This window comes from Aphelocoma coerulescens, chromosome 12 (genome assembly GCF_041296385.1).
Source record: "Aphelocoma coerulescens isolate FSJ_1873_10779 chromosome 12, UR_Acoe_1.0, whole genome shotgun sequence".
NCBI lineage: Eukaryota > Metazoa > Chordata > Aves > Passeriformes > Corvidae > Aphelocoma > Aphelocoma coerulescens.
The window spans coordinates 21,448,572-21,462,158 of NC_091026.1; the positions used below are offsets into that span (position 1 = coordinate 21,448,572).

The 13,587-nt window shown below is 44.5% G+C and overlaps 1 protein-coding gene across 6 annotated transcripts in view; it reads right to left on the reverse strand.

The window, feature by feature from the left end:
- Positions 1-467: 467 nt before the first annotated feature.
- Positions 468-13,587, reverse strand: part of TMCC1 (transmembrane and coiled-coil domain family 1) — an 80,863-nt gene continuing 67,743 nt past the window's right edge. For all 6 annotated transcript variants that reach the window (XM_069028442.1, XM_069028443.1, XM_069028441.1 and 3 more), the window contains 2 exons: positions 7,548-7,683; positions 468-4,629 (listed from right to left, as the gene is read on the reverse strand). In XM_069028442.1, coding sequence (XP_068884543.1) covers positions 4,315-4,629; positions 7,548-7,683 — 451 coding nt within the window. In that variant the 3' untranslated portion in view covers positions 468-4,314. The remainder of the gene's footprint in view (positions 4,630-7,547; positions 7,684-13,587) is intronic.

Genomic DNA, 13,587 nt, shown 5'->3' on the forward strand with positions numbered 1-13,587 from the left:
TCACAAACCAGAGGTGGGAAAATACAGGACCAACTTCTGGTCCTTCCAAGACAGACACTTGGGTAAGTCATCTCATCTGACTGCACCCACCTGCAAACGGAGTCAAGTGTGGCAGGGAGGGAGGCAGAGACACCGTGATGCATTGAAGCCTGTGTGCCCACAGGGAGCCTGCCAGAGGCTGTCCCAGGCACAAGGGGGCTCAAGGGATCAATGAGGATGAATGCAATGCTGCTGCTCCTCTCCTCCAACTGCAGAGACCAGACACTGACACCAGTTTATTCTCGTTGTGCCCTGGTGGTGCATGGCTGAGTGTAGGATAAAGTCTGACAGTCAGAGATACGGAAAACTTGCTCACATTTTGAGCTCTTAGGGCTCAGCAGTTTTAACACACCCTTTTTCTCCCTGACAGCGCCTCCCTCCCCCTGCCCTTTGGAAACATCCAAACTAGACCAATGTTAATAGCTGAGGTCTTTATTTAAAGTTTTTTATATACAGTAAAAGTGCCACAGATAAATCTGCGACAATCAGACAAGACAAATGTAAATCTCTCTCAACAATTAGCAGCTTAAGATCTATAAACTACAGTGTTACGTTCACAAGTGTCATTTCTGTACTTTTCAACCCGTGCAAGTGAGTTTTTCTGTTTATTTTTTTACACCTTTAAAACACACTTACAGCTAAGTCAATTGCCTACAACTATACCACCTGGCATACACAACACAGACACACAGGGTTTGTAACTCTTCAGCCACTTTCAGAATTCACTTAAAAACTGGCAAAACTACCCAATCTTGAACCCCTTGTAGCTTGGCTTCTTTTGTTATAATGACTGGTTTTTTTTTAATTTAAAAAAATGTGTATTTTCAAGCTGACAGACAGTGCTTTCCTGTCCCAGTGTAACACATACACAAGTCAACAGTTCATCTGATCCCACCTAAGTACACATGGGATTGGAATAAACCAATAGAGTAACTGCTGGGAGCATGCTGAGTATCATTGAGACTAATGAGGCTGAGAAAAAAGAACTTTATAACATTTTTAAAAGTAAGTTTTTTTGCATCAAGATTTTCTTTCTTCTTTATATTGAAGGCAATGGGGGAAACAGATGAAGGTTCACTTGAACCCTCAAATGTTAATGAGGAGGTGCTGCTCTTGGAACTTACACAGTCCATTATATTTTTCCCTTTTTAAGTGCCAAGGCAGTATGTGCTAAACACATCTAAGCAATTTCTGAATCACTTCGACTCCAAATACGAAATGTTTTGGGAAACATTCGGCAACTCAGAGATGGTCACTGAAAGTTTTTATCTACAAAGGAGGCTATTAAAGGTACTCACACACGCACTCACATCCACAGCGGAAACTGTCCTACATGTCATCCAGAAACACTCCATCAGGAAAGCAAACACAACCATGTACAAGGAAAGGGAGCTTTAAAGCTAGAATCACATTTCCAACAACATCATCATTAAGCTATCAGAAATCATCACAGACCTTCAAATTTGAAGAGGGAGGAAAACCCCAAAACATTCTGCTAGTGCAAAAGGCAAAACACATGGCAGTTGTGTTAGGATATGAGAAGTGGATGCAGCATCATACATGACGTTACTGCAGACAACTTTCTGGAATGGAAGAAACCGTTGAGAGAGAAAGAGACAGACACTTTTTCCAGACCCATATATATATGGCCTTGACCAAAGAGTTCTGAGATGTCAGTTTCTATTAAGCCTGAACCTTCTGGCAAACTAGCAAATGGTATTTACTGAATATGACAAGAGTTGAGACAATAAATGAAATTAGGATATAAAGAAGAGGGACAAACACTTCCTTAAATACTACAGACAAGTGGCACTGAGTGTCCAGAGCCACTGGCTTTTAATTCCTTCCTGCTTTGACCACATAAAAACCTACCTTAAGCAATTCTAGTGTGAACAAAACTGAGAAAAAGAGGTACAAAGGCTGGGTTTCAGAAAAAAAGGCAACAAAGCATTTCAGTTATGTGCCAAATCAGTTCTTACTGTTATTCACACGTGTTTCTGACAAAACCTGCATAATGGGAAGCTGATAGTTAGCCAAGGAATGTGAGTCACTAGACAAGAGCCTCACTGGAGCCAGGAGCAAGGGAGGCAATGGCCACGCACCTCTGCTCTGGCTGTGGCACTACAGAAAGTACAAGCAATTTTGGCTTGAATCAGCTGCAAATGGCAATCTGTGTTTTAATTAGGACAGGAGCAGTATAGTGCACATGCTGACAGAGAGGTGTGCTGGGATCCCTGGGGGAAGGGCACCTGAGTTTCCTGTGACTACAGAAGAACCTTTGGAAGAAGAAAGATGGTTGGACAGTGGAGGGCTTGTCTCTGCTGGCAGTCAAAAAACACTCAAGGTATTAACCTTGTTTGAGGGAATTTCTCAGAACCTGGGACCTGAATCACAGCACAATGCCCATGTATGTGTGTGTGTGTATATATACGATGTACATCCTTCATACATGCCTATGTATGATTTCAACTGGTTTAGGTCACTTGGGTAACATCTGGTTCCTAGAGGGAAGTTGATCCTGGAAGGAAGGAAAACAATAAGACCTAACTAAATGCCATAAATGGTTTTGACAGAATCCTGGAGCTTTTTAGATTTCATGAAGACAAAAGATGACTCTTGGCACTTTTATGGTGAAAGGGACAGCAGTTAAAAACCAGCACAGAGTGAACGCAGATTCCTTGGGGAATTCCTTGAGGGCTTCTTGCCTTACCAACAGGTCACCAGCAATGGCACATTGCAAGGACTTGGGGACTTGGGGTTACATTTGAAGCTGACATTTCCTTTAGAGATTTGCAAAGGTGTCTGCACCAAGTGCTGGCCCCTGTGGCTGAAAAAGAGGATGGCACACCACAGACACACAAATGATCTTACCAGAGCCTGACAGGAGGAAAACTTTGGTTTCACTTTTCAGTTTTTTTTTTTTTTTCAATTAGAGCTATTTTTGAGATAACCATTCTGTTAAGTGGACTGTTGAGTCAGTATTTCTTTCCTTAAAAGAACCTGTCTTTTCCCTAGGAAGAGATGAACAGAAATTCCTTGCTCTTATCCTGAGACCAGGAATGAGAGATGACATGCAAACAAAAAATATAAGCATACTATCCTTCACATCTGGAAAAAGAAAAAAAAGCCCTGCATGACAAAAAGGTGTGGAGAAGACAGATGTTTTCCATGATGCTGCATCTGCATGCTCAGGAGGACAGATAAATGGCATATGGACAGTACTGCGTTCGACAGGCTGACACTAGAAACTACTCTCTGCCCTCCTCAGAACTGCTTCAGGACAAGACGGCTCACAATTATTCACGCATTTCTTCATTTAAAAACATCACTTCTTTATTTGAAAGAAAAAAAAAGTAATGACCCTCCCAACCCCTTCCAAAAAAACCCCCAATAATAATAATAATAATAATTATAATTATAATAATAATAAAAAATCCTATTAGAAACAATAAGGAAGCACTGAGAGTTTGAGTATTACACTCTTCAAGTATGCTGTTCGGATTTTTTTTAAATCTGCGAATATACATATATTAAAAAAAACCTTAAAAGTGCGACCAAGGGCTTCTGCTTAAAGATAAGTATTTCAAGGACTACTTCAAAATACTGTAGCATGACTGTGCAGTTACTGTGTATGGCATGAGGCTTCCACTCCATACACTCAGCCAAGTTAGCCAGCCTTACAGAAAGTTACTGAAGTCAGGTTAGCACAAACGGCGAACCCAGATGCTGAGCTGGGAGAGGGATCCACACGTTGTTGTTTTTCTCTTGTTAAGGAAAGAAACCACTCAACGCATACACTTGGACATGGAATGTGAGCAGACTTCACAGTAAAAGTTTAGTGTTACAGGTTTGCTGTGGTACCATCATTCAAGGCTGTGCACTAGATTGAGCTTTGCTCATCTTAAGCTAACCACCTTCTCTTCTTCCTGACAGGTGTAGTACAGTAGTTCAAGCCACAATTTTAAATTGCCCATTGGTATGCTCCAAATTTTTTTTTTTTTCATTTCTTTTGTACACTTCAAAGAATCTTAAGATTTGCATCCAAAGAGAACCATGCTACATAAAAATTATCCAGGATTCTCGCCAAAAGAGTTCTTGAATAAAATCTAAAAAATACTATTGCAATGCATCTTGCAGAGAAAAAACGTTATTCTAAATGTAAACAAATTCACTCAGACACTTTAAAACTTCAGCGGAGTAGTTGCTGACTAATCTTTGCCACACTTGCTCACCAAGAGCGCCAGGAGGGAGTGGCGCAGCCCATTCCTGCCGCCATCATCTGGGGGGAGACAAGAATCGTTCCAAGTAGCCAGTGATGGCATCCCAGTGCTTCCACAAAAAGGCAATGAAAACCACTATAAATAAAGTGCTGAACGTCCTATTGCGAGTCTTCATCAGGGGCACGACACAGTTGGCCACAGTGGAAACAAAGACGAGGAGGACAGCCATGACAGCCAGCAAGATGTTGATGAACTTCCCCAGCAGATTCCTGGCCGTGGCATTCTCCAGCCCCTCCAACTGCACCACTTGCTGCTGCTGCTGCTGCAGCTCCATCTTGGAGATGCGTGTCTGGCATGCTTCCAGTGCCTCCTGTGGACAAGAGCACATATTGAGTCACTGAAGTGCACAGCTGTGACCTCACCAACTGGGCCAAGCCAGGACCACCATCCCCACACCTCACACTGCTCATGCACTGAGCTCCTGCCCTGCAGCGGGAGCAGAGAAAGCAGTGCCATATCCCACGTCCAAGGTGAGCAGCCCCTTGCCGACTGGGCACTGCAGCCTGCAATACACCACAGCACCTCATCTGCACCCAGAGGGCTCGATGTGGGCATGCCAGGCTGGGCAACCCCACAGCTTCTGCCCAGAAGGGGGAGCTACCCACCCACGTGGTCACTTCAGCTTTGGTTCCAAGAGGCCACTGAGAGGACAAAGGTGCTGTGCCTAGCCAGAAATCTTCATCCTCCTCTGGGATGTGCATTCCCAGAACCTCAAATGCCAACACCTTCCTTGCAGCCACTTGTGCTTATCTGACCCCTCGCAGAAAACTAGGCAGCCTTCACAGAAAACTACATGAAAACGTAACTACCATCAAAATATAACAAAAATAACTACCAAAGGCTCAGCTGCGTTCTGCTTGCTTAGTGAGCTGTGAGCTCAGGGAAAGGTCTGAGGGGCACTAGGGCTGGGACTGCACAGCTACCATTGCAGGAGAAAGATCTATTGCAACAAGCTGTGGCACTGGCACAGCTCCAGCTCACAATACGAGGGCTGGGGAAAGATGTCTAGAAGGGTAAGAAGCATGACGTTTATGGAACTGCCTACAGGTAGAGGCAAAATGAAAGGAGGTGGAAGGAGAAGACTACCCTGCACAAATCCACCTCTCTAATGGCCCACTGACTTAGGGGGAATTTTGTCAGACATTTCACCAGGTTGAACCCCAGCTGGACCAACCCAACCTGCACTAAAACATTGGTGACATGCAACATGGGGCTAGGGAGAAGGAGAGGTTTTCAGGCAATTAACACAAAGAGAGACTTCTGCTCTTGAAGATACAAAGTCACAGTAATCTTCCCTAAGAGTCACCTTTTTCAGACACATATACCAACTGCAAATATGATATACAAGTCTGCAGCAGTCTTTCCCAGACTGATCACCAAAAAAGGAACCACGACTGTTCCTCTGCAACATCAGCCCATGTTCTTAAATAGTTTTTCATACAACAAAATTTAACACTTCCTTTTTCCCCAGCACTGCTGAGGAATAGGCTGTCCCAACTTTCAAGTTCACACTAAAAGCATTGAATCATAAAGTGAAGATTAAAAAAAGCTGTTGAGAAATCCCCACTTCAATGCAATCTTCCTGCCATCTGAATTTAGAGAGGAGAACAAAACCTGACGGTTGTAACACGCCCCCAGAGGAGAGCCTCCTGTTTACACTGCCAGGGGCCATTGTACCACTGTCCACAGACACTGATTAAATTTAACTTAAAGGTCATTGTCACCTGTTACCTTTCTCATTGCATCATGTCTGTGGAGGTCAATGAAACATGAGGGCTTCTCCTTGGTTAAGACCCCTGAAAGCACAGGGCAGAATTGCTGAGCTGCCCCCAAGAGCAGTGACCAGGAAGAACGTTTGATGCAACAGGAGTTGCAGCTGGATCCACAGGTGTGTGAACAGCACAGTCTGCTTGGTCTCCAGAGGAAAACACCTGTCTCAAACACCTCAGGAAGAAAAAGGAAAGAACTCTTCCTACAATTCTCTGCTCACACTACAAATATCTCCCATCAGCAATCAGAACTGAGATGTCTGTTAAAACTAGCACAGCAAGTACTTAAAATGGACAAGAGACTTGTTTCTGAATAGGCCTTTCTCTGTAAGGGTCAGTAGTTGCTTTGCTTTGTAGAAGGGCCTCCAACTTCAAGACCTCAGTTTCACAGTTTTTTTTACATACTAAAAGAAACTTTTCTTTAAAAAACACCTCTATGGCAGCTGGTGTGGGGTCAGGAGCTCTGACCAAGGAAGCTGTGACTGGTCCGGAGAGATGGTCCTGAAAGAGATCGTCTTCCTGACGCCCGGTGTCTTCCCTCAGCTGCTGGCTGGAGGGCCTGTGCAGAAGCTGTCAGCTCTTTAGTGACTGTCAGCTCGTGATTTCAGCTCAGCTCTGCAGAGCAGCCTCCAGGCCAGACCAGGGAGAGATGAGAGGCCCGTGTAGCTGTTCCGCACGAGGTAGCTTTATTAGTCCAGCGAAGGGGAGGCCAGGGACGAGCATCTCTCTGCCCTCGCAGGGGCAGGGGGCTCGCTTTATAGGGATACAGGGGGTGGGTATCAGAGGGTAAAGGCCAATGGGTTACAAAGGATCTGCAAAGGGTCTCCCAGAGGATTCTGGGTCTGTCTTCTCGCCGTAACTGAAGAGTAGTTCCCTTTCCAGGGGAGTTCTGCTGGGAGGTTTAGGCACTCTCCTTAGCAGATGTCCTTCCAGGGCGGGGGCTGGGCATACCCCACACACCTCCTTATTTCTTCAAAGCCAACAGAAATAATTGTTTTCTGACTCAATGCAGGGAACACACAAAGCCATTTTTCCTTAGATGTATTACAGACCATTGCTGTAAAATTAGTGACACAGAACTACATCCCAGGGCCCATGTACTGGGAGCACTACTGTAAAAAAAGTGTTTGGGTCATGGCCCATTGAGTCTCTAATACAAAGGCCTGCACAAAGAGTGGGCTTAGGCTCCTCCTCTGCCACAACTGATTTACAAACTCTGCTCCAGCTGAGAAGCAGGTTCCCTCTGTGTGGGCCACAGCCCTGCTTTACAGAGGAGGTTACCTGGAGAGATACCTGAGGGTCAGAGATGGAATAAGGACCTTTTGGAATGCAACAGTTTAGCAATAAAGCTACAAGGATTAAAATCAAATATTGAAGCGCAGGCATACTTCAAAAGTGAATGAGCTCCTGAAGGGAGCAGGCAGAGGGCAGGACTTGGGTCCTTGTTTCTGTCACCCACCTGGATGTCCCGGGCTCGCTCGTAAGACTGATAGGCAATCTTTTCCTCCATGCTGGCCAGCTCCTGTTTTAAATTGAGGATCTCGTTCTGGTGGAGCTCAGTGAGGTCATTTAACTGCTCTTCAAGTCTTTCACATCTAGAAATGACAACACATGGTACAATGGCTTTAATGAGAAGAGGACGGCAAAATGACACCAGTGACAACCAAGCAATGAACACCATGGCCTGTGTACTGAAACCTGCATGGCTGCCTCAGCCAGCACACAGCATGCTCTAGCACTAATACCCTCTTGCTGGGAATTAGTCCTTTCTACCAGGTCAACTCTGTGATACTGTTCCTAACCTGGAGAAAACATAAAATTACATGGTAACTGTCGAGTGATGCAAGAAATGGAGGACAGAATGAGAATAGAGTAAGGTATTCCCCAAACTTCTGTGTAAACCAAACAGTTTCCCTTCTAATACCATAAGCTCTTAAGCATTTAAGCATCTACACTTGGAACAGTAATGGGCATAAAAATGACAAGGAAATGACATGTGACTGATGCCTCAGAGAACATGCTGTTACTGTCTGATCTCTGCATGAAGTCACATGGATCTTTGACTTCTTTTTCCTTTATCTCCCATGAATGATGCAACTTAACAAGCAAATACCATCATATTATTTGTAAGAAGGACACATGAATCACTAACCTGCAGGCTTATTTTTCAGTTTCCTCCTGGTGAATGGACCAGGGGTAGTCCTGAGGAAGAGGGTTGCTCAAAAAAACTGAGTTACAACAATTCTGAGAGATACAGTTTTGCTTCTCCCTAAGAGAGTTTTAAATTAACTCAAATGATAGCTCTAATGGTAACAAAGGTATGGGCACAGCTATGGTGGCCACTGGGCTTTTCCCACTCTGATTTCCACTGTCTACTCGTTGTAACAGATGGAAAAAGCTTACCACACAGCCCTTATCATCTGAATCTTCATACTAATAACCAAGAAATTTCTAAGGAATTAACCACAGAGATAATGCCTTGTTTAAATTTTGGTTTTCTTCTGACTCCACCTGAATTTAGTTCCTACAAAAAACCCACAACATTAATAAGCACTATTTATCGAGAATGAAGAATTTAATTGCAACTTCTGAAACTAAGACACAAATCCTGCTCCTCATTGTTTTCAAGATTTTTTTTCGGTGTTTCAGAATCTGTAGTCAAAAGCTAGCCTTTAAAAACAGTCTTGGGGTTTTGCTTTTAACAGACAGGTATGAAGAGAATTTTCATTTACGTTCCCAAAGCAATATTACTTTAAAGAAAGGAGGAGTCAGACACAGCATGACAATTTGCAGCAGTAAAACACATGTGGTCAGCCAGCAGTGAGACCAAGAAAACTGCCAGCCAACATGGCTCAGCCCAGAAAGGTGCCAGAAAGAGCTGTGCAACTCTGCCAGGACACACCAGAGAAATGGTTTCCCAAGACTGACAAGGGAATGGCCATGTGAAGAGTGGCTAATGAAGAAGGAGCCCAGATAATTAATACTGTCCTTTGTTCCCAACAACTTAAACCAACAACAACTTGCCAACAACCAAAAAATCACAACTAAACCCACTCCAAGCTCCAAAGGCAGCATCAATTACTTGAAATATATTCAGTTTGTTCATGTATTACAAAATTGTCCAGTGGGTTTACTACACAACAAGAAACTTAAGCATTTCTGAAAATAGCATGATTGTGTTTTTTAACCTCCTCTCACATAAACGCCTTTTATAAAGCAGCTGTTGCCAAGCAGCTTAAATCCTATTCTCTAACAAGAAACAATTGTATTTTAATAACTTCAAAACTACCTCAATCTACAGGAAACATAAGGAAACCCTGCAAATCCGTATAGTTAAGAGTTTAAACAGAACATGATTAGCAGAAGGGTTGGCTCCAGTCTTCCTGGCCTGAAGACTGCAGAACAACCAGCTTGTTCCCAACCCACACTTCACTCCCTGCTCAACCCTGGAACAGAGGCAGTTTGCATCCAAGAACCACCTGCGCTTCCAGAACTCACTGTGTCAGGCAACTGCTATAACTGGGTTATTTTAAAAAACGCACCCCTGTCCCCACTAACCTACCCTGACTTATTTTTGAAATGACACAGCCTCCATTCAGCTTCTTTTCACTTCTTGTCCCAATATCTACAATTTAGAAAATTAATTTTTTCCTGCTGCTTTCTATTGGTGTTCAAATTTAAAAAGCAAGGAGGGGTTTATGTGACTTACAGGGCCCAAAACCAGGGTTTCCCTGTTGAAAGCTGGTTTGCATTTAAGTGGGAGTATTAAAGAAATAAAAGGGATAGGCCACCTGTCAAAAGGGTTAAGATTAAATACATCCCTGTAACTCATGAGTGCCAGGGTCTATTGAACAAACTAAACTTGTCTGTGAATATAGCAATGTCCTGAATAATCAAATCCCACTTCATGTCATGTATGGAAAACTACTCTTTGGAGTTCAAGAACTACTTTTTTCCTAGTTAAAATGTGACATTTCTCCTTAAAAGAACAAGCTCCAGCCCAAAAACTTCTCTGTGCAGCAGACCAATGCTGCCCGTCACAAGTATCACAAAGATCATCAGAGCTGTTCCTATGGACACAGTAAATCACTGGGGTGCTTCATTTCAAATAGCCATGTTGGATTTCTGCATGTTTTCTGAGGTTCACTGTGTGGGAATTGGGAAAAGTGGTCTGAAAAAGGCTCAGAAACACAATTATGACCATCTCATTTGTAAAAAATGATTTAAAGGCATTTTAAAGTCATAGCTGCAAAATACACAGCTAATACAGCATATGGAAGGGGAAAAAAATACATTTGATCTGCACTCAGTGAGAATGGTGAGTAAAGAAACTCTGAGCGAACTAATGCTACAAAGACCTCTGCAGTAGACTGTGAATTAAGTTTAGTACCTGTCTTCAGATGTCTCTTGAGATGGACCTTTTTCTTTTTATAGCTATGTCATACAAACTTTAATGAAATCTTTATTTGTCACTAAATACAACTTTATGCTACTAAACGCACTGCTTCCAATAGTGGAGTAAAAAGCTAAAACAAGTAGTTATTTGTAGTATGCTCCAAGTCTTCTGTCTAGAGGATACATGAAGGACAGAGCTTGCTCTTGACAGGGAGCATGAGCTGCTTATGACACCAACACACATCCCTGTACTTCCAGCTCTGAGACTCCCTGGAAGGAGGACAGACAGCTTTGCAGGGATGTTTCGGCACTGTCCTGGCTGAGTGAGCACCAACTTGGCCCAACATGTTGCCTCCGCTGCCCAGCCACACTCCAGAACAGCCTTGCCAACCCACCCAGACCTCAGAGGTTTAGCTCCTTTGATCTATTTTAAAACACATCATGAGGACAGACTAGAATGAGACAATTAGACTACATCAAAACCCAGACAAATGGAAGCACTAGTGACTAGCCTTTTGGCTGAAGGATTTCTTCTGACAGGAGCATGGGAGACCTGAATGGCCTTTCCAAGGCTGTCAGGCTTGGGAAGAAACCCAAACCCTTAGACTGACCACACTCCAAATATGTGAGCTTAAGATTTTGCCATGTACAAACAGGGTCCTAAACGGACATGCAAAATGAAAATACTCAGCAGGAACTTTATTTCAGTCTCAATAGCACAGAAAGTCCCTGCTCATATCAGTAAACAACTGCCACCTTCCAATGATGAGATAAGCAACAAGCCATTTCAGCGCCTGCTCCGGGTGCAGAAGAAAACAATGACAGTCAAGGTGCCGTCCGACCCTTCCTTCCTCAGTGGCTCAGCCCCAGCGGAGCAGAGCGGTGCTCCAGGGCCAGCACATGCCGGGCAGCACAGCCCACCCTGGCCTCTTGCCATGCTGCTGCCAAGCCTGCACCAGGGCAGGAGAACTGGAGCAACTGGACAACTGAGTCCCTGCCTCAGAGATGGTTAGCAAACCAGCAGCCACATGGAGTGATAGACAAGATTTGGAGGCAGGGAGAGGGGAGGGAGGAGATGAAGGAGGTCATGGAAAACCTGTGAGGCAAGCCATGGCTGATAAACAGAAACTGCACAAACACACAGGGGAAAAGAAGATCAGAACCTGCAAAACAGTAGATGATCCAAGAAAGAGGAAATGGACAAAGACCAGGTGAGAAAATGTCATGGGCATGTGCCTTGTTCCAGGTACAATGCAAACACTCAGTGTCACCCGACAAGCAAAAGGCTTCTCCAAAAATGTCTTTTTTTTTAAGCTCTAACTCAACTCTGTGTTTGTTTTTGAAAACTTCCCATAAACAGAGCAGCGTTAGGAAGTATTTACAGCTTTTAAAGCCAGTTATGATTAATCTGAATCTCCAGCCTCCCAGCATCCAACCACAACCTCCTTTCCCTTCTTTCAGTCTTTTTCTGAAGAGAGCTGAGGAGCAAGAGGGGTTCCAGTTGGGGAACAGGTGCCACCCCTCCCTGCCAAGGCAGCAGCACCCTCTGCCCTTGGACATATCACGTCACCTTCCACGTCTAGGGTGATGTTGGCTTTTATCATCAAGATGGTTCAAAATACAGAAGCTATAAAAAGAAGAATCTGCATTTGATTAACCCATGAGCTCTTGCTGATCATGCAGTTACCCACACATACAAGGGCATTGAGTGTAGTTTAACTGGTCCTCTTTAAAGGCCACACCTTTAATTAATTTGCATCAACATTCCAAATGACAGGTCTAAATTACTATCTTAAGCTTTTGTAAGCCAGATGCAGATTCTCCCTGCTTTTCACTTCAGGCTGCCTTGGTTAGTGCTTGGGGTCCGGGCTGACCTCAGGGGAGTGCTCTGCAAAGGTTAGCAACACGTGACAGATATGACTTCATGGTGTGCTAGTATGGGACCCACATGAACCTTGCCCAGAGGTGTTGGGCAGAAGCCAGCTCGTTTAGCTGACAACACACATCAGTCCCCAAGGTCTGCTATTGTACTATCAAGCCACTCCTTCAGCTGTGCCGTGCTTGCATATAGCATTCCACCATGAATGGCTGCTGCTGTATGTGTGGAACAACAACCTACACAGCAACAGACAACAGCACCTCTCTGCTGCGGAGCAGAAGATCCAGCTCCATGTCGCTTTGGGATGTGACTTGATGACACTGAGGCACTAGGAACCAAAGCTGCTTTGCTGGGTGCTGGTTTCAGTCAAACTGCTGATTGTTGCAAAGTGGGATTAGAAAGTGGTGCTGGTCTGGCTTTGTTTGCCCAAGCTCTGCAAAGCACACAGAAAGCCTGCTGTCTCTACCAGATCGTAGCAGGCTAGCCTTTTCCAGAGTTTTTCCAATGATTTGGCATCAGCAAGTCTAAAGAGCTGTAGGGCAACCCATGTTAACTGCACAAACCAGTGCAGCAAGTGGCACAGGGCACTTCAGCAAGTCTGTCCATGCCTCCAGCAGCTCTCCTGTGTCTTCCAGGTTGTGTTTCACATCCTAGCAAAGTCATGAAGGCCATAAAGAACCTCATGACAACAGCCTGCTGTCCTTCACCAGAATGAGGGCTTGGGCCTTGTATTTATTATTTAAAGTTTAAGAACCCTGTTGACTATACTGTCTTGGATGCCTGCAGAAGGGCAGCTAGTAACTCTTCCCTTCGGAGCCTGGGGTAAAGCCCTTGCTCCCAGCATGTGAGGGGGAGGATGTTAGGTGTTCTGCTGGACAGCACAGGGCAGCCTGCCAAGATACTCTCCCACCCAGCAAGGAAAGGGAAGTATTCCCTCAGCACCTCTCCATGGGCAGCTTTCCTCAGCAGGGCAGTGGGGGCAGCCTGCCAGGCTGCCTTCCTGAAGCCACTGTCACCTCTCCCCTGTGACTTCATCAGGGATCAGCAGTACTGCAGCAACTGTTCCACCTTTCCATTCTTTCCAGTGAGGGGAAGGCTGATGGAAACATGGGTTACCTGCTTCCAGTGCCCTATAATCTCCACAAGAGCACTGTCAGTATCTGACATTTAATTCAACTTCATTTCCCTGAGTGGTGCCACTGTGGGCTGAGCAGAGAAGGGAAGG